Source organism: Moschus berezovskii, chromosome 8 (assembly GCF_049115385.1).
Source record: "Moschus berezovskii isolate FMDL1 chromosome 8, NW_MosBer_1.0, whole genome shotgun sequence".
NCBI classification, from domain to species: Eukaryota; Metazoa; Chordata; class Mammalia; order Artiodactyla; family Moschidae; genus Moschus; species Moschus berezovskii.
In genome coordinates this window covers 77,994,356-78,020,370 of record NC_142467.1, presented here as the reverse complement: position 1 = coordinate 78,020,370, position 26,015 = coordinate 77,994,356, and the positions used below count along the sequence as shown (strand labels likewise).

The 26,015-nt window shown below is 34.8% G+C and overlaps 1 protein-coding gene across 9 annotated transcripts in view; it reads right to left on the bottom strand.

The window, feature by feature from the left end:
- Nucleotides 1–26,015, bottom strand: part of DMXL1 (Dmx like 1) — a 127,927-nt gene that overhangs the window by 63,347 nt on the left and 38,565 nt on the right. For all 9 annotated transcript variants that reach the window (XR_008686557.2, XR_008686558.2, XM_055431337.2 and 6 more), the window contains exons 8-23: nt 24,041–24,230; nt 22,675–22,840; nt 19,328–19,540; nt 17,816–18,069; nt 17,021–17,705; nt 16,809–16,930; nt 13,452–13,541; nt 13,270–13,372; nt 12,057–12,176; nt 11,551–11,772; nt 7,010–8,695; nt 5,692–5,799; nt 3,628–3,797; nt 3,010–3,107; nt 1,865–2,030; nt 546–807 (exon numbers count right to left, since the gene is read on the bottom strand). Coding sequence is in view for 7 of the 9 variants with exons in the window: in XM_055431337.2 (XP_055287312.2) it covers nt 546–807; nt 1,865–2,030; nt 3,010–3,107; nt 3,628–3,797; nt 5,692–5,799; nt 7,010–8,695; nt 11,551–11,772; nt 12,057–12,176; nt 13,270–13,372; nt 13,452–13,541; nt 16,809–16,930; nt 17,021–17,705; nt 17,816–18,069; nt 19,328–19,540; nt 22,675–22,840; nt 24,041–24,230 (4,655 nt within the window). In the remaining 2 variants the exon portion in view is untranslated. The remainder of the gene's footprint in view (nt 1–545; nt 808–1,864; nt 2,031–3,009; nt 3,108–3,627; nt 3,798–5,691; nt 5,800–7,009; nt 8,696–11,550; nt 11,773–12,056; nt 12,177–13,269; nt 13,373–13,451; nt 13,542–16,808; nt 16,931–17,020; nt 17,706–17,815; nt 18,070–19,327; nt 19,541–22,674; nt 22,841–24,040; nt 24,231–26,015) is intronic.

Genomic DNA, 26,015 nt, shown 5'->3' with positions numbered 1-26,015 from the left:
CTGCATTGGCTGATTACTCACTCATTTCAATTAGATTTGCTGTCAAAGGTCACCTTATCTGAGAAGCCTTTTCTATCTAAAGCAACACTCCCTAAGATCTGCTCCTAGCCTTCCCACTATCATTTACCCACTGCTCAAACTAAAAACTCAGGAGTTAAACTTGACTCTCATTCACTTCAAATTCCATATCCAATTCAGTCCTATCTAGTCAACATTAAAATTATAGTCCAAATCCAACCACTTTCCTTTCACTGTATATCACTATTTTCTTCAAAATATTTATATTCAATGTTGATAACATCTATGTTCAATACACTGATTTCATAAAAACAGAAAATCCAAAGCCCTTGGCTTTCAAAGGATTTAACTTTCTGGGAGGGCAGAAGGTGGGTAATAAACTGTATACATAACTCTGTGTCCCCAACTAAACCATAATGTCCTGGACCATTTATGTCTTCAATTTGCTTTGCATTATCCTTAGCATCCAACAGTGTGTTCTGAACCTGGTAAACTCTTAATAATTAAATCTTAGAAGTGTAACTTACCATCATCCTTTGGGATAGGCTGCTTTATTAATGTTTCCAGAGCACTACTATAATCTTCTAAAATCCAATATGCCATACTTCGAAGGAAAGGATCATAATGCATATTTATATTCAACAAATTGAGTTCACTGACAGGAGAATCAATTCCCAAAATTTTTTTACGTAAAATAGATTTATATGTTGCAGATGTATCAAATTCAGACTCATAGAGTCTTGCTATTACAAGAGCCAACTGAATGTCATTCAGTTTCTCAAGACATACCTTCAAAAAGAAGAAATATTGTTTATAAATAAGGGTATTTTTTGTTTTAAGGTAAAAGACTCAAACTGACTCATTAATAACTACATGAACATAAAGCTTAAACAATATCTGAAATTAGTGAACAAGGATAATAAGTAAAACATGCTGCTTACTTCAGCAAATCCACTTGACAACACTTATGTTAATTTAACTGGTAGTATTAAGTGGTGGTGGTGGTGATTTAGGTAATACTAAGTATACATTTGCAAAAAGACTTAGTCTAATGGAAAAATACTGAATAATTCTTAATAACATCAATTTAAATGACATATTTTATTTTATCCTTGAGTTTTCACTCTTTCCCATCCACCTCAGCAGACTAATGTTTCCAAATCAAAAAGTTGGTTTTAATCATTTGTATGAAACTCTAAGCAAAAGAGCAATTTGAGATAGAAATGTTATAATTTAAATATTTATAACTTTTTATAAGGTTTACTTTGAAATAATCAGTTAAATATTTGCTAAGGTTCATCAACTAACACAGAACCAAATATAGGTCCAAATATATTGAAAGTGATGAGGCTTGCCAAGTAGCTCAGCAGTAAAGAATCCGCCTGCAATGCAGGAGACTCAGGCTTGATCCCTGGGTGAGGAAGATCTCCTAGAGAAGGGCATGGGAACCCACCCCAGTATTCTTGCCTGGAGAATCCCATGGACAGAGGAGCCTGGTGGGCTACAGTCCATACATTCACACATGACTTAAGCAACTCAGTACACACACACATGTTTAAAATGACAGGACAAATTTTTTCTTTTTTTAACCTGTTCATAAATATTCTTAGGAGGCAGATCAACTCCCTATCTCAACCAACACAACCTGGTTCATTTTAATTCTGTATAAATATCATTCAAGCTAAATGACAAAATTTTAAAGTCACTATTAAGTATTACCAGTTACTTTATCTATTAAGCCTTGTGTTAGTTCCATTATACTTAAGTTGAAATTTTAAAAAAAGTTTAAACCATAAAGAGCTTAAAAGGATGACAATGGTATTTTTTTTTAAAAAATCACTCATACCTCTATTGCATCTCTGAGGCAACCAGCTAAAAGAAAAAATGCTGCTGAATGTTCAAATCGTTGTTTTCCTAACAAAGAAAAAGCATTCTTTAAAGCTGCTTTACGCCATCTCTCATCCTCAAAATTTTGTCCAAAAAACTGTGTCATCTTGGAGTCTTTTTGGGATCTATAAAGAAAGAAGTATGAAAATTTTGAAACATGAAGCTTTCACATCAGAACCAACTTTATGAAGTTAGCCACTTAGAAGTTAAAACTCAAAACAATTACCAGTTCATAAATTAGTACACATCTGTTTCTTTTCTGAGCAAAAAGAACATTTATTTTTTCACATAAATTTCAGAGATTACTGAAAAAAAATTCTTTAAATTACAAAGAAAACTACATTAGCAGCAGTTTGAGAAATAATTTTTAAATCTATACAAAATATATAATTTATATTAAATTCTGTTACTTTACCATTTAATCAATTGCCTGTACGTACCCCCAACTGCCCACCTAAGGATGACTTTGATGATAAAAATCATCACCACCAAGGAATCTGTCCTGAAGTAAAACTTCTAAGAGACTAAAATCTAGTCTCTGAGAAAACTGACTACCACGATTTTCACCAAAGGTTACTGTTCATATGGATACACCTAGACTGAATCCCAAACGAAGAGTGAACTATTTATGCCTATCACATTCACCAATCCTAGCTGAGGACAAGTGAATGCGAAAAATTCTAAATGACCCTAGATCAAGAATGGGGTCAGGGCCCTTAGGAAAAGACTGGTTTGGAAGGTTAAGTCTGGTCCAAGAGCTTCTAACATGGCAGAGGGCACATGCATTTTCAAAACTCCACCAATTCATCTTCTTCCCCATTCTAGATAGAAGTTGCCGGTTTAGTTCTTTGTCCTCCCAGAGCATCATAAGACATTATTAAAATAAGCAAAAAGATGTTTTTCTGGACTGATAAACCTAAAAAAACTGAATGTGACCTCAACATTCTTTTGCTCTGGTAGACACCTGGGCTTCTTTCACATGAAGTCTGCTAAATACAAAAATAACTAACAATCTACATGAACCACACTAACAAGCACAATAAATCTTTATACTTCATACTCTTTATGGAAAGCTTTACATTTTGAGGCAGTTTTTTCACCTACCTATATAATCCCCAAATCACAGCTTTCTTTCTCATTGCTAGGTAAAAAATGGCAGCATCTAAAGGATCATTCTTTTTATAAAAGGCTGCTTTGGCTACCTGTAATTAGAAAGTATTTTTCCAAAAAAAAAAAAAGAAAGTATTGGTCAAAATTTCAAAGAAACAGTTTTTAAGAAAACAAATACTTTCCTTTATATATAAACTGTCATACATTCTCTACTTAAGTGTTCAATAAATTAAAAAAATACATGAATGAACACATGCATATGTATATGTAAATTTATTTATTTTAAAATTACACAAGTAATCAAGGTCACAAAGAGGTGGAAACAGGACTACGCTTTCCATGACAAGCTCTTGAGTACTGCTTTATTTTCCTAAAAGTGCATATATACAATTTGTAAAAGACAGACATACACTACTAAATAAATATATGAACTAGCAATTTAAGAATTAGAATATAAATTTTAAAAAATTACATTAACATGCTATCCTGAAATAAAGACTACTGAAAAAGATTTTACTCCTTAAAGAGTAACAGGAGAGTAAATATGGAATATCATTTCAATAAATATACAATACATACTATTTCATTTTTACACCAAAATAAAACACTCACCTTCTCTATGCACTTGCGTAAGATGCGGGTATTCCGGACCCACCACCCCACACCCATAGCTCTAAGTTCAGACCACGTGGGATCGTCTTTTTGCATCGCTGGCAACATGTTAAGGAGTTCTTCTTCTGCTACTGAATGAAATGCCCAGGCAAAATGACTAGTAGAGAGCCCTGAAGAAATATCAGAAATAATGTTTATAAGAAATATGACTATATAATTATGATCAGAAATGAATGCTCATATTTGTAACAGAAATGCCTAAAAGTTTATATGTTAGACTTACAGAGTTATAATTATTAAATGTTTGAGCTTAGAGGGAATATGTGTTGGTTTTTTATCTTGCTTCTCCAAATAACTTGATTACATCATTTTCTACAATGAGCACATTTGTCTATAATTAAAATATATTTGTTAAAAAAAGATAAAAAATGCTTATGGACAAATGCCATTGTGCTGAGTCTTTCTATTCTCCAGTATGTTTGATCTCCTTTGGTCAATATATGTCGTGTGGATTTAATTGCATGGAATTAAAAAAGCATCAAGACAGTACAGATGGTGAACAGAACTTAAGACTGCAAAAACTCTGGAGTCAAAAATGCATAAATTAAATTCCAGCTCCATTCTAACTAACTATATAACTATGGGTAAGTTACTTAGTCTCTCTCTTTTTAATTTTTTAAATTTTAATTGGAGGCTAATTACTTTACAATATTGTATTGGTGTTGCGATACACTGACATTAATCCGCCACAGGTGTACATGTGTTCCCCATCTTGATTCCTCAATTTCCTTATTTACGAGATGTGAATAACTGTGGCACCTAAAGAAATAATATAGTTGAAGCATTTGGGATAGCACCTAGCATATAATAACTTTTATTACCCCATATCACCATATTAATAAGATACTTTGACATTTATAAAGTATCATTTACATCAGCAAGTCTCTTGATCTATTGGCTCACACATGTGGTGTTAATCATTCAGTTTCTATTTTGTCTCCTCAAATTACACTTTGTTTAGCTTTACTGAATGAAGTAAATGATTAATTATAAGATTTGGCTTTGACTTATACAAACATATGAACTCAAATTTTTAATGTAATATACAATGACAAGGAATCTGAATTGCCCACAATACCCAAGTCTTTGGAAATAAAGAAACTGTAAATAAAAAACAAATAAACATCTATACTGTGAATGGACTGTTGTTCTAAATTATTTTTAGATTCCCTAATATCTCTCAACCAAGTTTAATAATTTTTCATAAATAAATAAATATCTGACTTAAATTTTAGCTTCTCTTTTCTAAGACTAAATGCAAAATGAAAGGGAGGAGGAAGCAGAGAGAGACAAGAGATAGAGACCAATGAGCAAAGGTTAAGCTGTAGAGTTTCAACAACACTGCTTAAACTTTTAATCCAATAATCCAAGAAGCTGGCTCTATTTCTTAAACCTGGGGGTACTGAGTCAATAAATACCTTGTTTTGTTTAAGTTACCTTAAATTTAAGTAAAGTATTTCTGTTACTTTGGAGTCCTGACTAATAATACAAAAGTTTTTGAAATGTTATTGAACTAATATCTGAAATACACATTAATATTAATAGCAGTTTTGGGAGTGGAAAGATTTTTATTTTCTATGTTCTATATTCGTTCTCTGTAAAACAATTAAAATTGAGTATATATTATTTCTCTAGTCAAATTATACTCAAATTTTGAGGAAAATGAATTTAGATGGATGTCAATCAAAAAGGAGAATAAAGAAAATTTAAAGAAATTAAAGAGAATGAAACAATACTAATTGGCCTATACGTATAATGAATTTGAAAACATATGTAATATTCAATTGTCCAAAATCCATTTCTTCACTAACTCTATCTACAAAAAACATTTCAGTATTTTAAAGCAAAGAAGATGAGGTGAAAGCCAATGTTTTTAACACAAATTAAGGAAATTCAGAATGTATCAAACTTGTCATGATGATATCCAGGCAAAGAAAACTTAAATGTTCTTAAACCTCTCTTCCACTTGGCTTACTTCCTTTTACTAGACTACTACCAAATTACCTTGGCGAAGGAGTTGAGCTCGATAAGCTGGAAGAGAAGTTGTAAGAAAAGTATGAAGTCGAACAGCCAGAAGAAATTTTAAGCCACATTCATCAAGAGTTTCTCCACCTATAAAACAGGAAAAAAAAGTACTTTTACCTATAAAAACCCATTTCAAGAGCAAAACACAAGTAAGTGATAATAATTCTGGCAAGCAGGGCATGTCATAGCACCAAACTCAGGGTAAAACATTGTGAAACTGACAAAAGCTATCAATCTAAATATTATCTTTCTTTTTTTCTATACAATTATACAAGAAAAGCTATATAGTTAAATAATTTAAAAACTTATAAAGAGAACAAATTGACTCAGGATCTCTTATATTTTTTTAATAATATAATCTCCTCTGACATGAATATTTAAATTAAAATCTGACAGAATTTTTTAAAAGTTTAACCTCTATGGTACATGGTACAATATTTTCTATATTGATCCAAGTCATATGCCCCATCCAGTAACTGTTAACACTAGAAGAAATGGCTACATGGTAGCGGGACCTGATTTTTACTTTACATGAAGAAAAACAAACAGTTGTAATACAGTCAGATCAAGAAATAATATCTACTAACTAGTAATATGTAATATTGTAATTCACAACCAACTTTTCTTAAAGCTTTAATTTCTATTCTTGTTATTCTTTTTTCTTAAAATTACCCTACATTTTCCTTTCAAGCAAGGTTCAAAGGGTGCATCCTACTGATCTATATCTGGTACTGAAGGCTAGACTGTTAATTTCAGATCTTACTTGAAATCTGATGGGAATTTTATAAATTTTATTCATAACTCAGGAAATTAAAAATAAAAAATGCTGAGTGAGGGGAAGACCTAATTTTAGTAGATTTGTTTGTTATTCTAGGAAGGAGTATACATTAATGTTAATTTTTAAAAACCTCAATATTAAAAAACCCAAATTAGTGAATTGCCATGATGTGAGAAATAAAGAAAACACTTTATTTTGGGGTATCTAAGATATTTATTAAGAATGTTAACTTTCACTAAACTCAAAAGCAATGGATCACTGGATTTTTGTTATTAAGTAGACAAGTAAAAATGAACTGGCATAATGAATCTCTGTGCACTTTCTCAGAGTACTGTAACTTATGGGATAAAGAACATATATTCAAATTAAAACTATTGTGAAGGCAACGATGATGATGCAACAAATCTTTAAGCCTATATCATTTTTACAAAAATTATTTAAGATTATTTTCTGTGAAAAAACCAAGTAAAAATATTATCATCAGTTTCTCCTCTAATCCTGTACCCAATTTAGTTTTACCTTGGCTTCGGTCTCTGCTTTCTCCAATATCAGTGCTGGTAGTTGCGATTGTATCTGCTAAAGCCATCAAAGACATCTGCTCCATCCGGCTGAGTCCTGGTAAACTAGAATGAAGTAAGTGGCCAGAAAGAACCTGAGCATGCTCAGGACCAAAGTAAGTTGGACTGTATTGTGAAAGGTCAATAACCACAGGCTCTGTATTTTCTTCATCTGTCTCTAGCACATGACGATCAGTCACTAAAGCTGGCATCTGAAAAAGCTCATCATAATTTTCTTTTGACAACTGGTTTGAGTTATTTAAGGTACTCTGATTACTAGCTTTCTCTAAGGATGAGTAACAGCTATCATCATCTGCTGCAAGTAAAGCATATAAAGGAAGTGGAGGGACGGAATCGATTTCTGTGTAGTCTGTATTTTCACTTTTGTTGAATGCCTGGGGGTCTCTAGTAGTACTTCCACTAGCACTGATGGTGAGAGACCTAAGGCGGCGCTCATGATTAGATTCGGATTCATTCAGAGCCACGACTTCCCCAGCAATGCACTTGACAAGGTGTGACAAGATGGCCTTTGCTCTCCGAACTTTGCCAAGATCCATGAGTTCCAAAAGTTGCAAAGGATGGTACTGAGGTAAAGTTGGGGAAAGAACATGAGCTGCTTCAAAAAGACCCGAATCTTCCATATCCACAGAAGGATCAAGCGCAGTTTTCTTCCCACAGATCTTCTGTGCAAGACTGGTCATGGATCGAGTCAGAGTTTTCTTTGGAGGATGTAATCCAGAACTTGATGAGTTACTCTGTTTTATTAAACTCGTTATAGATGGAGTGCTCCCATTATATGAATCTGTTGTAACAGGTTCTTGTTTAGAAGATGGCTGCCACTGGGAGTACACATGCATTTCACAGTCCATTCCTACCACCAGGATGCCATCTCGGACCCAAGATAAAGAAACAGGAAAAGGTGGAGAGCCTTCTACAGAAGAAACCAAGTCCACACTTCGTAACAGTACAAACTGAGAAAGGGGCACAACTTTAGTACTTTCCCAGAGAGGAAACGCCAGGCTTTCCTTACCAGTCTGTTCTTGTACTTTGCCAGACAGGGGTCCATACATAAAAAGTTTTGATCCAATTCCTACAGTCAGAATATGAGAACCATCTTCTCTAGACATCCAGTCTAAGTGAACTAAATGCTTTGTGTTTGATGTGACACTTTCTTTACTACATAAATAGACCTCTTGTTTATTATAGGCCACTAAATTGCTATCAATACTAATGCCAGAATCCAACACTGTATTCAACTCATCTAAATGAACTGTCTGCTCAAGGACCCAACATGAACCTCCTGTAGACTCACATTCAAAAATACTTACATGCATCACAAAGTCCTGAGAAGATCTACTATTAGACATAGGCTGCTTATATGCTACTGCTAAACGATTTGTGTGTGCACAGCTGACTTCTATAGGCCTACCAGGTACAGTTATACTGCTATTGCTCTGTAGTCCATCTTCAATAAGTAACGGCCATTCTTCCCAAATGTATGTAAGATCTGTTTCTCCATTCTTTGATGTGGAAGATTCTCCATCTGTTACTCTACATCTCCAGAATCTTACTTTCTCATCTGAGCATGAAGTTGCCAATAAATAAGGTGCACTGCATATGGGATATATGGAAGAAGAACTCAGATGTCCTAAAATAAAAATAACCCATTAACAAAATGTCAAATCATGTCAAAATAATCCATTAATAAAATGTCAAATTTGGTTAAATACATCTTTCTTCTCGTACTAAAGGTTTTAGGCTTTTGCATGAACTAGCGTTAACAACATGACAGCCAATATTTAGCTTAAGGATCAATAAGATCAGTAAGCAGCCTTTAATGACATCAAAGTGGTATATAAAAATAACATTATTATCAAAACCTTGAGCCAAAAGAGAACTCAGATAATTTACAGCTAAGGACTCTTTGACTAAATGTGTATCTTATGCCTAAACAAAATAGCTAGATTAAGGCAGAATTAGAAAACCTAAATTCTAGTCCTGGTTTTCAATCCAACATTCTGTTCATAGCTCTTTACTAGCATTATATATTATTATAAACCTAATTTTAAAGATATCAATACATTTTAAAAAATTCATCAATATTCACTGGCTACATCTCTATAATATTTTTAAATATAATTGTGTGAATGGCTTATGATTATTTAAGTACTAAAAGGGTCTTCCATGATTGAAGCTGTATTTCAAGGAAATGATGCTGAGAAGATTCCCAGGTGGGACATACATTTGCTTGGGTTTAATGTAATTAAATACTCAATTTCCTAAATCAGGTGTTGGCAAACTTTTCTTAAAGGGCCAGAGGAAAAGGAGAAGGAAACCACAACCCACTCCAGTGTTCTTGCCTGGAGAATCCCAGGGCTGCCGTCTATGGGGTCACACAGAGTCGGACACGACTGAAGTAACTTAGCAGCAGCCAGGCTCTGCTGCAACTACTTAACTCTGCCATTGTAGAACAAAAGCAGCCATACACAAAAGTAGACCAATAGGTGTGGCTATCTTCCAAACTTATTTACGAAACAAGTAGGTGACCCATAGTTTGTCAAGCCCTATCCTTAACTATTAAACATAAATTACTAATCATAATATATATGTTATATGGAACATCTATTGTATTTTAAAAGCATATTTCAACATACTGTTAATAAGTTTTTTTAAAGCCCTCAAGGACTTAGCAGTACTGCCAAAGGACACAATTAACATTGTCCAGTAGTTTCTCTAAGCTAAACAGAAAATAAAGAGTTTAGTGGTGGTTTAGTCACTGCTAAGTGTGTCTGACTGTGAAGAAAGCTGATCGCTGAAGAATTGATGCTTTTGAACTGTGGTGCTGGAGAAGACTCTTGCGAGTCCCTTGGACTGCAAGGAGATCCAACCATTTCATTCTAAAGGAGATCAATCCTGGGTGCTCATGGGAAGGACTGATGCTAAAGCTGAAACTCCAATACTTTGGCCACCTCATGAGAAGAGTTGACTCACTGGAAAAGACCCTTATGCTGGGAGGGTTTGGGGGCAGGAAGAAAAGGGGACAACAGAGGATGAGATGGCTGGATGGACATGAGTTTGAGTGAACTCCGGGAGTTGGTGATGGACAGGGAGGTGTGCTGTGATTCATGGGGTCGCAAAGAGTTGGACACGACTGAGCGACTAAACTGAACTGAACTGAAGTGTGTCTGACTCTTGCAACCCCATGGATTGTAGCCTATCAGGCTCCTCTGTCCATTGGATTTCCTAGGCAAGAATCCTGGAATGCTGTTTCCTTCTCCAGGAGATCTTCCCAACCCTGGAAGCTAACCTGCATTTCCTACACTGCAGGTGGATTCTTTACTGCTGAGCTACCAGGGAAGCCATCCCTTCCCAAAAGTCTCAGTTTTAAAAAAAAACTGTTAAGACTAGGAAAAAAGCTTTTATCATATGCTACTGTTTTTGTCAAACAAAAGAAATTTCCTCTCCTGCCCTAGGACTTCTTTTTTCTTCTAAACTCAACTTGCACCAAAGATTATTTTTAGAAACATCTTCAGTTTCTCTTACATTTGCTATAAAAATTTTTATTAGAATTGAATAATGAAGAGTATACTGTTTTGGCTAAGGATAACAGCTCTTAAAATTGCATCAGTACAAAAGTCATTTTTTTTTTCAAACTTTAACTTTCCTTGCACTGATGTCTCTTTTATTAAAATAAAAAAAATCTCAGAATGTTTAAAAAAATTTATCATGACACTGTAATACTCCTGCTAACTTCACCAATTACAAAAGATTAAGCGCTTGATTACAAAGCGAACTGAAGAGCATTCGAAGTAACCAGTCAAAAGTGATAAGAAGACCAAAAATCCACACTGTGACTATGAAAATGAAAGAACTAGGTGATTAAAAAGATGGATTTTTGTCTTGGTTTTTCACGATACCCTTGATACCTTGAAATTCTGTACACTGGAATGACCTGGAAGGTTTGTCAAAACAAGACTGCTGGGTGCCCCCCAGAGTTTATGATTCAGTAAGTCTAGTGTATGACCCAAGAATTTTTATTTCTAACAACTTCCCAAACAGAGCTGATGCTGCTGGTCTGGGGACCACATTTTGAGGACCACTGCCCTAAGGATGAGGATGATAAATATTTATCAGGAACTACACACTTAAGAGTCCTTCACAGCACAGAGCTCCTGGCCACCATTACCAATATTATTAGTTGGCAAATAAGGTGCAACTCCATTATTAAGTCTGCCCTGGAAACTTTCACTTCGTCTTTACAAAAGGATAATAAAAATTTGTCTTGGAAATCAATATTTAAGACCATAACTGGCTGACAAACGCCAGAGTAATCTGAAAACATAATGAGAAATTTAAATTTTTAATTTAGGGTATTGAAAGGTATTCTTTCCATTTCTGCTTCTGTGTGAATTTAAAAAGTGGGAGTTGCACCTATTTTTAAATACACAGTAAACTTTGATGCACTGCCAAACTTATCAGTCTCTTTTTACAAAATTTACACACCTGCTGATGGCTTAACACTTATTATCTCAACTCCTTCTGGCAAATGCAACTCTTGGCTATAAACCATTTCTGAAGACAGAGTCAACTTGCTGGTACTCTGGAGATTTGCTCTGCAAGCCTGATACTTCTGTGAAAAGGGGGATAGGATCTTCTCTGGAGAAGAAGAATAATGTTCTTCTGGCTGCCAAGCTGCTTCAGATATTTTTGTATCTACTTTTTCATCTATAAAACATAAACAAAGAACCAAAAAACTGGGAGGGAACCCCTATAAACATTAAAATTGCTACATTTTATAATCCACAACTGCCTTATAAAAGATAAAAATGTAAACATATTCCTATGATTCTTTATGACAAGAAAACTGAGAAACTGTTTTTTCCTTAATTAACAGAATAAACTACTATTATCCTCTGTCAATAAAAACAGCTTAAAAAAATATCCACCAATCTATCCATACATACTTTGTTAATCTAAGTCTACTAATAGAAAAAAAAAAACAAACTTACCCAACAAGACAGGAATGGATTTTAAATGCAAATTCCACATGTGTAACAATGAACGGTTGTCTTGGGTGCACTCTATTACAATTAGGTAGAATCTTTCAGAAAATCCATTAGGTGAGCTGCCTGTTGGTATTAATGATATATTTCACATTAACATAGATAGCTATTAACATTTTAATATGAAAAATAAAGAACATTCTGTTGATATAAATAACTTTTTACATCCATATTTCTCATTTTCAGCATCTTTCCATCGTTGTATTTAAAGGTTACAAAAGCACTACAAGCATTTTTGCAAAGTTCAAAATTCTCAGGGAAAATGACAGAAGACTAAGAAAGCAGTGGTAAGAAATTAGACATTCAATATAAAGGTGTAGCATTCAAAAAGGTACTTCTCAAAGGATAAAAAGAAATGGAAAAAGGGTAAAGAAATGGTGTACAAGAAAATAAAAATAACCTGAAACAAATACAGAATACAGTTAATATTATAACTTGAGCCTTGATAATCAACTTTTAGAGCAACAGGCACACACTGTACAGTTCCTTGGTAAGTAAAGTTATTTTTGAGTTTGGTTTGGCTCTGTAATCAAAACTAATAACCAAGATATTTTAGCTTTATTTTCCTGTTTTTCTTTATTTAAAATAACAGCTAATACTGGGAGGATGAATTTAATATCATTTTTAAAACTGCTTAATTATAAAAAAGTACTCATTAAAACCACCTATATAATTTTAAGATTGTAGCTAATGCTTTAAATTGCAGATTTTTAAAGGGTCGGGTGCCAATATCATTCAAATTGTTAGGGCAGGACCCCTCCCATGCAAAGAGCACTCACACATTAATGATAAAGAACATGTCTATGATACTTTTTTAAAAACATAATTGATGTGAGTTCCCTGGCAATCCTGAAGTTAGGACTCTGCACTGTAACTGCCAAGTTGAGGAACTAAGATCCTACATGCCAGGCAGCATGGCTAAATATAGATTAATTAATTAAAGTATTTTAAAAAACCATAACTGACAAACTCCTTTAATTTTTTCATTATTATTGCCTTGTTAAGAATAAAAAGATATTGATAGTTATGATAAATATTATCACAAATGTACACAGGAAAAATTGAAACTCAGACATGAAACATTGTATCAACTTATCTTTATTAACTGCCTAACATACTGTACATTTTATATCTCATTACATAAAAAATTTTTCTTTACCTGCATCAGATAATATTCTGTCTTTTCCCAGTTTTTTCTTCTCAAGATTATTCAAAATGAAGTCTTCTTGAAAAACATGAAGCAGTTGGGTTTTTCTGCCTTGCTGAATGTAAATAAATACCAACATAAGTTGACATACATATTATTTATTAATGCTAAGTGGCCAGAAAAATAATACTTACAAGTTTGGTAATGGGATCTAATGCGATAATGCATCCTGGCCTGGCTGTTGACTGTTGACTTACGATGTTAAACACTTCACCAACATATTTCTGTTTTTGAAAAAATGGATATCTCCTTTATTAAACAATTAAATTTAAAAAACAATAAAAAATGATGTTAAATTTGAGGCATAACACGGACAAACAATAAATAAGTTCAGGTAAGACTAAATAAGTTCACAAGTCCCTTTTATTATAAACATTTTGGGATTGTACCAGGCAATTACACAGCAATGAACAGAGTTAAATAGCTCAGTTGGTGCAGAGAAAAACAAAAGCAATGTTTGGGAATCGTTAAGGAGAAAAAGTATTTTATATTTTTAACTATGAAAGACTGACTTCAATCTCATGGAAATGTTCCAAGAATCAAAGCTTTTAAGCATTAACTTTGACAAACAAAAGCTAAATAAACAAGTTAACACACTATTTATAAATGGTGATTTCTTGAGCCACATCATCTCCTGACTGCTCTTGTCAAGGTCATATGGTTAAATTCAATCTTCATCATGCCTGATCTATCAGCATATGAATCCGTTGATTATTTCTTCCTCCTGGAAATTTCTTCATTTTGACTTCCTTTATACATCACACTCACCCCACTTTTAACAATGGAATGCCCCAGGGTTCAATCTTCCTACCATTCCTGCTTTCCAACTATAGCCTCTCCCTCAGAGATCTCTTTCAGCATCACAACTTTATATTCTAACAGGTACTCATTTTCTATCTTCAGACGAGGCCTCCCTCTAAACTCCAGACACTAGCCTACTAGATCTCTTGGATATCAAACAGGCATTTCAAAATTAACATGTCCAAAGTCAGGCTCTTGAATCCTCCCTGCACCTCAAAACCCATTTACACATTCTTCACATCTCAAGGCAAACCTTGGGAGTTATCCTCTTTTTCTCACACAAACCCCATATCCAATCCAACCCTTATAGTCAATGTTCAAAACACATACAGATTTGACCAATTCTTATCCTCTTTATCACCACACCACTTGCTACCATTCTAAACCCCTTTCATTCTTTCCTAAACTACTGTAATAGTTTCCTGAATTGGTCTCTCTGATAACAGTTTTGCTTCCCATGTCTTATCTATATAGCAAACAGAGTGATATTTTAAAGCCTGCTGCTGCTGCTGCTAAGTCACTTTAGTCGTGTCCGACTCTGTGTGACCACATAGACGGAAGCCCACCAGGCTCCCCTGTCCCTGGGATTCTCCAGGCAAGAACACTGGAGTGGGTTGCCATTTCCTTCTCCAATGTGTGAAAGTGGAAAGTGAAAAGTGAAAGTGAAGTCGCTCAGTCGTGTCCGACCCTTAGCGATCCCACGGACTGCAGCCTACCAGGCTCCTCCATCCATGGGATTTTCTAGGCAAGAGTACTGGAGTGGCTCGCCATTGCCTTCTCCGATTTTAAAGCCTAAGTCAGATCATATCACTGTCATTCTTTTCACCAGGTCTATGTCATTCAGAGTAAAATTCAAAGTAACTACAATGGTCTATGAGGTCTTTTACTGCAAAGGCCAGGCTAACTTTTTAACTTTATTTTTGATTACTTTCCACCTCATTTATCCTACACCAGCCACAACAGCCTCCTTGATGATCCTTACCTACCAAACATGCTCTGGTCTGAGCAGCTTTACACTTGCTTTCCTGAAATACTTTTCCCTCTAAATATCCACACGGTAGCTCGTTCATCTCCTTCAGGTCTCTGCTCAAACTGTACCACTTCCATGAGGCTTTCCCTGACCAGCACTTTACTTGGCACTCCCTACTATTTCTGCAACATTCAGTCACTTCAGTTCAGTCGTTCAGTCGTCTCCGACTCTTTGCGACCCCATGAATCACACGCCAGGCCTCCCTGTCCATCACCAACTTCTGGAGTTCACTCAAACTCATGTCCATCGAGTCGGTGAAGTAATACAGCCATCTCATCCTCTGTTGTCCCCTTCTCCTCCTGCCCCCAATCCCTCCCAGCATCAGGGTCTTTTCCAATGAGTCAACTCTTTGCATGAGGTGACCAAAGTATTGGAGTTTCAGCTTTAGCATCAGTCCTTCTAATGAACACCCAGCACTGATCTCCTTTAGAATGGACTGGTTGGATCTCCTTGAAGTCCAAGGGACTCTCAAGAGTCTTCTCCAACACCACAGTTCAAAAGCATCAATTCTTCGGCTCTGCAACATTGCTTCTCTCCAAAGTATTTATTAATATATTTTGACCTTTTTTCTATACTCTTTCACTGAATTTAAGCTGAGATTTTTGTCTGTTTTGTTCACATCTAAATTCCCAGCACTTAAAAACAATTCCTGAAAAAATAGAAGACCCTCAAGAAATATGTTGCTACTATAACACTGGATGCTTTTAAAAAAAACCTTTGTCTTCTGTAAAATAACTTAGGGGGAAACAAACAAACAAACAAAAAAAGATGGGAGCAGACCACTGATAACCTGTGCAATTCTGTAACCAGAGCATTAACAGACATTAATTGGTAGTTGAGGAGGTTTGAATCTCCTAAACAACAAGGTCAGTTTGGCTAAAAGTTACCTCAGGGCATACTTAAAAACACCGAAACCAAAAGAATGGAAATATTGGCTTGCTGCAGATGCTGAGGCAAAGCAGATGGGGGTTTGCTATCACTTGGGAACAGAAAAAGTGCCTTCTATTGTAAGACAAAAGCTTTACAATGATATTGCAAGAACTCCTGCCTGTAGTGTAAACAAACTGAAAGCTTTTTTCTCTTGATTAAAATGCCACTCATTATTTCAGCTTCCCCTGTTCAGAAATAACCTACAGATGAACCAATATGATTCAGCAATCTACTGTCAGAAGTCCCCATATATCTCTAAGCCAGGAAATACTATGGGACTTCCCTGGTGGCTCGGTGGTAAAGAATCTTCCTGCCAACGCAAGAGACATGGGTTTCATCCCTGGGTTGGGAAGATACCACGGAGAGGCAAATGGCAACCCACTCCAGTATTCCTGCCTAGAAATCCCACACATTGAGGAGCTTGATGGGCCACAGCCCATGAGGTTACAAAGGAGTCAGACATGACTTGTGGCTGAACAACAAAAGGAAGTACTACATATTGTTGGACATTAGATTCTACTTTTGGAATGAATTAAAGACATGCTTTCTTTTTAAGGGATTGGGATCACTATAAGACTATCACTAAGACTATAATGTAAATGTGCAAAAAATAACTAAAAATATGTTTAATTATAAATTTTATATTACAATCCTAGAAATTGCTCAGCAAGTATAAATTAAGTATTTAAACACATTATAATTTATTCAGAGTTTCAAGTCATTTACTTACAGAAATTTCAGGATTGGAAAGCTCATATAGAAGCTTCTTGGCATCAATAACTGCTTCATATAATCTCAGATATTGTCCATCACTTGCTACAAAGCACGCACTAGGAGAGTTGCAATATGCACCTAGATGTATTTAAAAAACATTTAAAATTTAACCTTTAAGCAACAATGTTTGAAAATCTAACGTTCTTAAGTAAAAATCAGAATGTTTACCTAGACAATAACTGGGAATAAGAGTGGGCAGCCATGCCACATTGGAAAATGCAGAAACGTGAAGAGAATTAATCCGGGCAAGCTCAGAAACACCTCCAGAGAAAGACAATGGCCCAACTGGATCAACTCTCCAAAGAATAAGCTCACTGTAAACTGCATTGGGATCCTGAAAGGCCATGTCAATAGTGCTTTTATTCTTTTGTGCCAAAGGACATTCTTCAATATTCACAGCATCATCAGGTTGCTTTTGGTTATCATCATCTGGTGTCCTTAATGCATTATGGTGTGACGTTGTCAGCAATAATGGTAATACTGAGTGGCAAGCTAAATCATTAAGATGAAAGCGATGACCACAATATCTGGATTTGTGGGAAATACTGAGAACTGTAGAAAAAGCAGATTCTTCGGCAAAACTGACAAGCCATTGATTCAGGGAGCCATCAGCATGCTTTGAAATCATCATAACATTAGGGGTAAAAATACTTAATTTTAAACTATTAGTTGATTTACTGTGACCAGAAGAGATAAGCATTGATGTGGAACGTGTCAGGCTGGAAGGTTTTTGTTTCCCTTGCTGAATAGCCAAGTCAACATTCTTCGTACAGGCATACATCACTATGCTTTTACAGAGAGAGTTTGCATCACCTGTGGGGAAAGCTACAGGAATTCTGGAAACAAAGGACACCTGGAATTAAGAACGTGAGCATTAGAAGGCATGAACTACATAAAGAGGTTTTACAAAACAGTACCCACATTTAACAAAAAGCAGCTCTCCAGAGATCATAAAAATAATACCTGTACTTGACGAAACATACCAGGCTGGTATTCGTCCAGCCAATCCACATGCCAAACCAGTAAAGAACCATCCATGGGATGAATACTGAATAGCATGTCTGCATTTTTACTCCATTCAGACAGAAGTACTTCAATCTGATGATCAATGGCAGATGATGGCAATGGTACAAAACTTGAATTTGGTACCAGTTTATCACCACCCAATTCCTTCTTTTCATGATTTATTTTCAGATCATCAACACTGTCATCGATCTCTATAAGCAAAAGAGTTCAAGAAACATAAATACAATCAAGCTACCACTATAAATTAAGAAATGCATTCTTAATCTATCTTTATAAATGCATTCAAAATGAAAAACATAAGTTTTCATATAAACAGGAAATGGGGCTCCCTTTAAAAATAATTTTGCTCCAGGAATACAAGGCCACTGGAGTTAACTTAGTAATCAGAAGGCCCAAAGGGCTGAGTCACTGGATTATCAGTAGAAGGACTAATACTGACTGGAAAATAGGTAAAGGGGGCACAAAGAGTCAGACACAACTGAGCGACTAACACTTACTTAAAGGGAGCATAAACTTGTAAAACATCACTGGGGGGCGCAATTTGGCAAAGGTTATTGAAATTTAAAAATGCTTACACAATATGCTAATTCCCCCTTATAGAAAAATTCACACAAAGATAAAGAGACGCGTGATTGTACCATTATCAGTATACAGTGAGAAACAACCGAAATCAATTTAAATGTCTATCAACAAAGAAAATGCTTAAGTTTTCTCTTGAGCCTCCTGACTCAGGAGCTGTTAAAAATAATGAGCAAGAAAAGTGCCGAATACCGAATTTAAGCAAGCTTCAGAACACTATGTTCATTTAAAAATGAAATCCCATAGTACAATTAAAAAGAGGTTACCTTTATATATACTTGCATGAGCACAGAAAAAAATAAAATCTGGAACAACGCTCATCAAATTTAACAATATGGAAACTTTATACATGATGGTATTGTTTAATTTTTTTTTAAGGGGAACATGAAACTTGTAATTTAAAAAACATTTGATTTCTCTCTCTCTACTTGACTGAGGCTGAATGAATAGAAGCTGAATGTAGAGCTTAACCCTAAGTGTACTGCTTCTCATACTTTAATATACATACAACTCATCTGGGAATTTCACTAAATTGCAGATTCTTATTTAGCAGCTCTAGGTGGAGCATGAGATTGTGCATTCCTAATAATGCCAAAGCTACTAGTCTGCAGATAGTCCTCTGAGCAGCAAGATCCTAGGGGCCCACAGAAGCATAAGAATGGAGAATTCTAAATCCCCACATTACCATCAGGAAGTAAGACACTTGGATCAAAAACATCTATCCTGGATTATTATATGAGCTAGTCCACATGTGTATTATGCCACTGAAATCTGAAGGTTATTGCTAACAGTAGCTGGTGCTACCCTAATATAAAAATCTTCGCTATTTGAAACAAAACGTCATAGTTTTTACCCTTCTTAAAGCTTTACCTTCATCAGATTTTACATCTGCCTGATTAGAATCTTCTACACTGGTCTCAGAAGATGGTTGCTCAAAACTTTTCCTAAGTTGTTGTAAAAAGACTTCCATGGACAAAGAAAAATGCAACTCTTTATTGTTTAGCCAGTGTACCACAAAAGGTCCACTCTTCTCTTCATTTTCACTTAGACTCAGAGAGGTAATAGAAGGAAGAAGTGGAATGTCTACAGAGAACAACAAGAAAAAAATCAAAATTATAATTTCTATCATGCTAGCACATAAAACACATTTTATTTAATCTGTAAGACTCACAATATAATGGTTCCCACAATTATTACTAATGAAAAAACAGACGTAAATGGTGTATTTAATATACTTATTGTAAAGGACAGAAAAGTATACATTCTAAGTAACATACCATAACTTACTTATATATACACACATATGTATTTTTCTACAATTATAAAATGTTCTCATTAAGAAACATATCTATAATTTGTAGACATGTTAATAGACTAGTAGACATGTTAATAGAAGTGTTCTTAATTTATACAGAAACTCATTAGAAACATATTTTAACCTGATCTGACCATTAAAAATGTCATTATCAAGTTGTCAAAAGAACCAGTGATATGTTTACCTCAATAGCAAGAACTTCCTTTTACTTAAGAGAATGACATATTAACTTTTTTCATGACCTACCTATCTAATCCTAAGATAGATACTGCGATAGATACTGTTTATTTATTAGCATCAAGACTGAAATCAGATAGTATGAAACTGAGGTTCCCTTCTTATATTCAAGAAAATCATTCAAGACAAGCCAACTCAGCTAAAAAACAAAACAAAATCTGGTCCCTTGGTATTACTTTTGAAATCATTGCTAAGTATAGTATATTGAAGTACAAATTCAGAGTAAATTGTAAAAAATGACAATTCTTAACAGAGGTAAAGTAAGATTTGTCTATTATTATTAAAGTCCAAATCTAAATCATGCTGGTGTCTGCTGATCAGTACAGGCTGGAATAGATTCAGGGAAGGTTAATAATTTTCTCCAGAACAAATCTGCTGATTTTTAAAAACAGGAAATATAAATAATTTGAATTATTTGTTCAAACACTGTCTATTGCTGGATACCAACAGAAACAGTATTATAGGGGATAAAGGAAAGGACAAACGAATCTTTTCCCCACCCCTTCTACTGGAAGTGGTTCTAAGAGCTGATGGATATTATCTACTTCAAGAGCTCTGTTTATAATTATATATCCATTAGTATAATTGTTTAATTAGTATTTATTTATCTCTTATCCAGTTACATGCTTCATATGAGCAATGATAAATAATGTTTTGATCATTATTGTATCTCCAGTTCCTATATGGCACTAAACACACAATAAAAGCCTTGAGGGGCTGAACTACCAATTGCACTGTTGCTAGGTGGATACACAATAGCGTCAGGGACTTAAACTGTCCCCAAGAAACTTCATGGGTAGGATTTTCTGATTTTCAACTTACAAACCAACCCACAAGAGATAAGTAATCCTGAAGTAGATCACAGGCGTAGCTGTTAAGCACACAAAAAAGGAGGGGCTTAGGGTGACTTATAGCCAAAGCATTCTGGTTGAAAAGTAATCACATTTCCTTTGCCTTCTGACCTCACTCAAAAAATCTGGTAAAATCATTTCTTATGAGAAATAATCATGAAGAGGGTATAAAAGCTAGAACTAAGAGAACATACTATTATGAACTTCTCTCCTGTATCTATTCCTATTGATAAACAAACAAGTGAAGCCAAATCTGAGCTGGGCCTTGCAGAAAGGTCATTCTAACAGACCTAATTTAAGGAAAGAAAGTCTCCAAAGAATCTAATAAGCTCCTAAAGTTATTATTTTTTTTTATTTGCCCTAAATGTATGAACTTTTCTTGGGGACCTACAATCTGAAGAAAGGTTTTAGAGTTTTCCTTATTGTAAGGTAGTCAAGAAGATGCTACATTATAACTTAGGGTTTCTTTTTCCATAATACCTCAGCCTTTTCTATTAAAGTGAGATTTCAAGCTTTCTTTATTCTCAAAATACTGTCTTTTACTCACAAAGACTTTCAAAATTATTCCACTGACCTCAGGGCTTCCTCTGGATACTATAAGCACTGACAATATATCTTTTTTGATAAGGTAATAATATAATTTTCAATAAAAATCATTCAATATTCTCCCATTTACATTTTCTTGGCTCATGGATTCTTTAAGTGCTGGGACTGTTATTAACCAAATAAAACTGAAAAAAAATATAGGCAAATACACTTCATTCCTACCATGGGTATCTCTGCACTTTTAACTTATCAAAGCACTTCTCACTTTGATTCAAGTAACTAATGGACCGTATTCATTCTATGTTTCTTGAAGAATGCAATACTGCAAATCCAGTGTGTTATATGGAAATAGGTTGTGCTTAATTTATGTTTAAGAATATCTCTGGACTTCCCTGGTGGTCCAGTGGCTAAGACTCTGCCCTTTCAATACAGAGGGCCTGGACTCAATCCCTGGTCAGGGAATTAGATCCTGCATGCCAAAACTAAGTGTTTTCATGCTGCAACGAAGACCTGGTGCAGCAAAAGAAACAAAAGAATATCTCAAAATACACAAAAATTCATTCTAGAGTGGTTACCTTCTGAGGAGGAAGACTAGGGTGGAATACATGTGAAGGGAGGTTAACTTTATATTTCCTGTATAGATGGTGTTTATAATGTGCAAATATTATTTTTAACTTTTTCCCAGCAATATTTTAAGGTTCTACCTTAAATGCCCAACTGTGACCACCTGGTTTTTAAACTAACATAAAATATTTACTATAATGATAAACACTTCAGTCTTCAAATTCATAGATAAATCCAGGTATTCTAGATCTTTCAATCTACCTCAAAGTATATATTTGACCACAAAACAACGTTTCTTAATTCTTCAGTTATAACTTCTACAGTATTTCTGCCCTATTTCTGAAATGGCTCCAAAGATTAAGTACAAAACATACCAGTTTCATATGAACAACTACACAGTAATTACAATTCTGAGGTGTTAATTTCTTTGTTAAGTATTAGTTCAAATCTCAACTTTTGAATAAACTAATACAGAACATCTCAATGACTTATCACGATCTAAAATTACAGACCAAATCACAGCCTTAAGAAGCAAACAAGTAAACAAAAACTTTTTCTATCATCAGTGAACTGGCTATAATGAAAAGTTAGCTAAGAAAATCACCTACAATCTTTCACTGACTCAATAAGTATAGTATAACTTATTGGTCATAAAAATCAATCTACTTGATCTGAAAAACATTTTCTGAACAGCGCTTTATTACCTGTGGCTGGGTTGATGCTGGCTGCAATATGAAAGTGGCAAAGTGCATTGGCATGCAGTGGAGTGTTCCTGTGAACGTGATGAGGGTCTTGCTGGTGTGGCAGGTATCCAGTATGTGCTACAAGTGCAAGCGATCTCCGACCTCTACGAAAAAATTTCAGATTTACCTGTAAGAATAAAAACAATGTGAAACAATGCAAAACAAAGTAAAACTAACGTCTATTTTGTTATAAGCATATAGGTCATATAATGATTGTTAGATGCTCCTATTTCAGGTAAGCCTATATGTACAAGTACCTTACAGTATTTTTGTACAACAAATGTGAAACCCTGAAATAAGCTTGGAACTTTTAACTGCCCAACTCTTCTTTAAACTGTCACACAATATGTTAAATTTTGATTTAATATTTTCTTAATTTTAAAAAAAGTTTACCATGCATCTGTGGTAAAATGATGTCCCTACTATTTATACGGTTCTCTTTGTATCCACAGGTTACTCCCTATGACCACAAAGCACTGAATAATATTACCACCATTCGTTAGGATGATATTTCATCGTTTACAAAGCACTTTCTCTGAGATCACCTCATTTGATCCATAAGGCAGACAAAGCAAATATTGCTATTCTCATCTTTCCTATGATACAATACTTTATACAGAACACAACATCACCTGAAAGTGATTCCTAGTCAAGGACTTCTTTCAACTACTATTATACATAACCATTGGCTGAGTCTCAGTGGTTGAATCTCTATACAATACACACTTAATTATATTCTATGCCACTAGCAATATGATCTTAATTTGAGAAACAGTATTTCCATAGCCATATAAAACATTCAAAGATAAATCATTTTTAGGTCACTTTCTTATTTTCAAGAATCCATGTTACTAGTCTATGTTTAATTAGCCCAACATCAAAAACTGACTTTAGTTTTGCCATACTATAGTAATTCAAGTTCTTGGAGGTTTGAACGATAACAAACGTAGAACACAATCTGATAAACTAATCATTCCTGTAATCATGACAGGACAAACACCCCAAGCCCTAAAGAAAGAAAAATAATAAATTATTTTTACAGTCAAATCTTTGCATTCTCAGATCTTAATTTACTTTGTTATTTCAGCTAACTATGATCATCCTTTTGATATCACCAGTTAATCTAAGGTTAACTTTGTAATTATAGGCAGTTTCATGCTAGACAAAAAAAAAAAAATACTGGAAATTTTCGGAGAACTGATTTCCTAAGACATATATTTTTTTCATAACTATCCATGATTTTGAATATTAAGATGAATGTTACAAAAAGGCCTTGTACAAAAGATATTAAAACATATAGGAAAAACATCTAAACAAAAACACTTACATCTGAAGCATTTTGAACTCGTTCTTTACTGGAAACGTTTCTCTTGATGTTATTTGTTAAGTTAATTGGTTCAGTCCAGTGGTTACAGTCACCTCCATAGAGCAAACAATCATTTGGTAAAAATGTCTCTACCCAAAGACGACATATGTTATCTTTGCAGCAAGTCAATAGTACATTACATACAGAAGCCCTAAGGAATAAAAGGATTTTAGAAGCAAAAACATAAATTTCCCACAGTATCATATTCCACAATGTTTCTATAATTATTTAAATGTACACAACTAAGGTATCAGTGAAAAAAATGTCAATATACATTTATGCAACATAGTCAAAACCATTAAAACTGAGTTGGGTATTTGATTTCATCACTGCAAACGCTTGCTAATCCATTTCTTTTCTGCCTAGAACTCAGTAGTTCCTGTTTCAGTAATCCAAGATTCTTACACCTAAAGAACAAAAACTGAGATCATATCATACTCCCTCAGTTAATAACAAGGAAAAAACCTGACATCTATTCAGACTTTCTGATTTATTCAGTGGATAGTTATTTAAATTATTTCACAATGCTTCATTTTTACTTCCTGTAAAGGTATATGCATACTTGTCACTAACAAGCTATAGTAACTAGCACACTTACTGTGTCTTTGCCTAACATATGCCAAAAGCAGTCAAGTGCAAGAACAGAAAAATTTGTTAAGAATTAGCCATCTCCTTCCTTAGTCATTTTTGACTTTCAATGAGTTTACTGTCTTGCCACCCCACAAAATAATAACAAAACAATTACATATATGTTAATAAATCCCATACGCATCAAGAGCTCAAAAGCTGGAATTCTATTAATAAAGACTACCTTTCTATTGACTGACAGTCTTTGATAATTCAGCAAATTGTTTTTTCAAAGTTGCAATATCCTATAATAGACATTTATTCAAACATATCTAACTGATTAAAAAAGAAAAACCAGTAGAAGGTTTCTATGAAGTAACTCGACAAGTTAAAGAAAAAAAAATTAAAATATTCTATAGTAGTCACTTTTAAAAACATACCTATCTGATTTTAAAAAAAAAAGCAAAGGGGAAGACCAGGGAGAACAACACATTCTGTCTTGGTAGCTCTCTCCTTCAGATTCCTCCCCTGTTCTTACACCTCCCTCCCTGCCCCTCCCCTTCTATGTCTACTCCCCTACTTCTTTCCCATTTCCATCCACTCTCTGGGCTTCCCTGCCTCTGCCTCCTCCTACAATTCTCTGCTTCTTAGCCTCTCCAAACCACCCTCCCTTTCCACCTCTCCTACCTCTCATTGGTACCCTCCTCCTAGAGCCTCCCCTTACCTTTCCAAACCCTCTGTTTCTCCTTCCTTTTCCCATCCTTAGGCCTCTCCCTCCTCTTTTTCCCTCAATTTTCTTCCCCTTTTTTCTGTCTCCTTCTGACCTTTTCCTGCTCTCCTCCGCTCTGTTTCTCTCTAGTACATTTACATACACACAGGCAGCAGCAATAATATCAAATGTAACAGAAACAGAAGAACATACAAAAAGGCAACATGGAAAGTGCAAGGTTCATAGTGCCCCATCAATAAATGGCAGAATGGGAGGCTTACAAAGAAAGAGCAGAAGATAGCAGACTAAAGAGTAGAACAGACAGCAATCAGGAGAGGCATATGAACTTAGACAAGACCAACAAAGCAAGCTAGAAAGGTGCACAATTCAGAAGCATGGACACAGTTTCGACCGCAGATAATGCTCTTCAGAACACCAAACCTTTACAAACAGTGTAAATAGCTGGCTGGTAATATAAGCATGGCATAAAAGAAATATCCTGATGTATCTGAGGTATTGCTCAGGCCATATCTCCCTTTCTCACTTTTTCATCAAGATATCTTATTCTCTCTTCAATAAGGACATCATATTCAGGTACAGCCCTCCCCCTCTACCCAAAAATTATATATATAGATGAATGACCTTATACAGGGCAATGGT